Source organism: Sinocyclocheilus rhinocerous, unplaced genomic scaffold, assembly GCF_001515625.1.
Source record: "Sinocyclocheilus rhinocerous isolate Xijiao unplaced genomic scaffold, SAMN03320098_v1.1 scaffold15229, whole genome shotgun sequence".
Lineage (NCBI taxonomy): Eukaryota > Metazoa > Chordata > Actinopteri > Cypriniformes > Cyprinidae > Sinocyclocheilus > Sinocyclocheilus rhinocerous.
The window spans coordinates 1-930 of NW_015658120.1; the positions used below are offsets into that span (position 1 = coordinate 1).

The following is a 930-nucleotide window of genomic DNA, read 5'->3' on the forward strand; positions in this document are numbered from 1 at the left end:
TAAACATCACATTTTCATTTTTGGGTGAACTATCCCTTTAAAAACTACTCCAACATATTACGTGTGATATTGTCACCATACTGTTTTTATAGTAGATAGCTCATACCATTTTTTACAGTGTGGAAGTGAAGATGGTTTCTCTTTCCTGCTTTTCTCTTCCTAATCATAGTGGATGGCTCTCTCTGTAATTCTTCTTCCCCGATAGGAAGCTGTGTAAATCAGAGAAGTTGCCCTCTCACTCCTTTGAGATCGACCATGAAGATGTGGACAAAGATGAGGTCAGTACGGTGCATCAAGCTGAATTTACAGAAAGGTTCATATGGCCATAAAAATGTTGGAAATTATGTAAATGTGGAAGTGACGTGAACCTGGAGTGTGTTAAATTCCCAAATGCACTTTATAAGCAACTCAAACTCACTTTATAAGCTACTTTTTTTTTTATTTTGTAGGACTCAACTTCTCTGTCATCATCTAAAGGAGGAGGTGGAGCAGGGAGTGGAGGTGCAGGGGGAATCGGGGTGTTTAAGTCCGGCTGGCTCTATAAAGGCAACTTTAACAGCACTGTCAACAACAGTATCACCGTCCGGGTGAGTGCATGTCAGCAGCTGTCTTTCCCCCACCATCGCAAATATCTGCATTTAACAGATGCCATTATGGCCATTATTAAACGTCTCGTCACATTTTACATACAATGTGCTAACACTTTGACTAGTGCTTTGTGAATGTGTGATCATTTTATGTGTATGTCAGAGAGAAAAAATGCTAGATTGGGGGTTCACTTAAAAGAAAAGTTCAATCAAAAATTAAAATCTGCTGAAAATGTCCTCACCCGCAGGCCATCCAAGATGAGTTTGTTTCTTCATCAGATTTGGAGAAATGTAGCATTGCATCAGTGTCTCAGCAATGGATGCTCTGCAGTGAATGGGTGCC

General features: G+C 40.2%; 1 protein-coding gene across 1 annotated transcript in view; it reads left to right on the forward strand.

The window, feature by feature from the left end:
* Positions 1-205: 205 nt before the first annotated feature.
* LOC107722089 (dedicator of cytokinesis protein 10-like) overlaps positions 206-930 on the forward strand; it is a gene marked incomplete at both ends in the record, with an annotated part of 1,892 nt that continues 1,167 nt past the window's right edge. Inside the window, 2 exons of the mRNA XM_016530312.1 lie at positions 206-278; positions 450-587. Coding sequence (XP_016385798.1) covers positions 206-278; positions 450-587 — 211 coding nt within the window. The remainder of the gene's footprint in view (positions 279-449; positions 588-930) is intronic.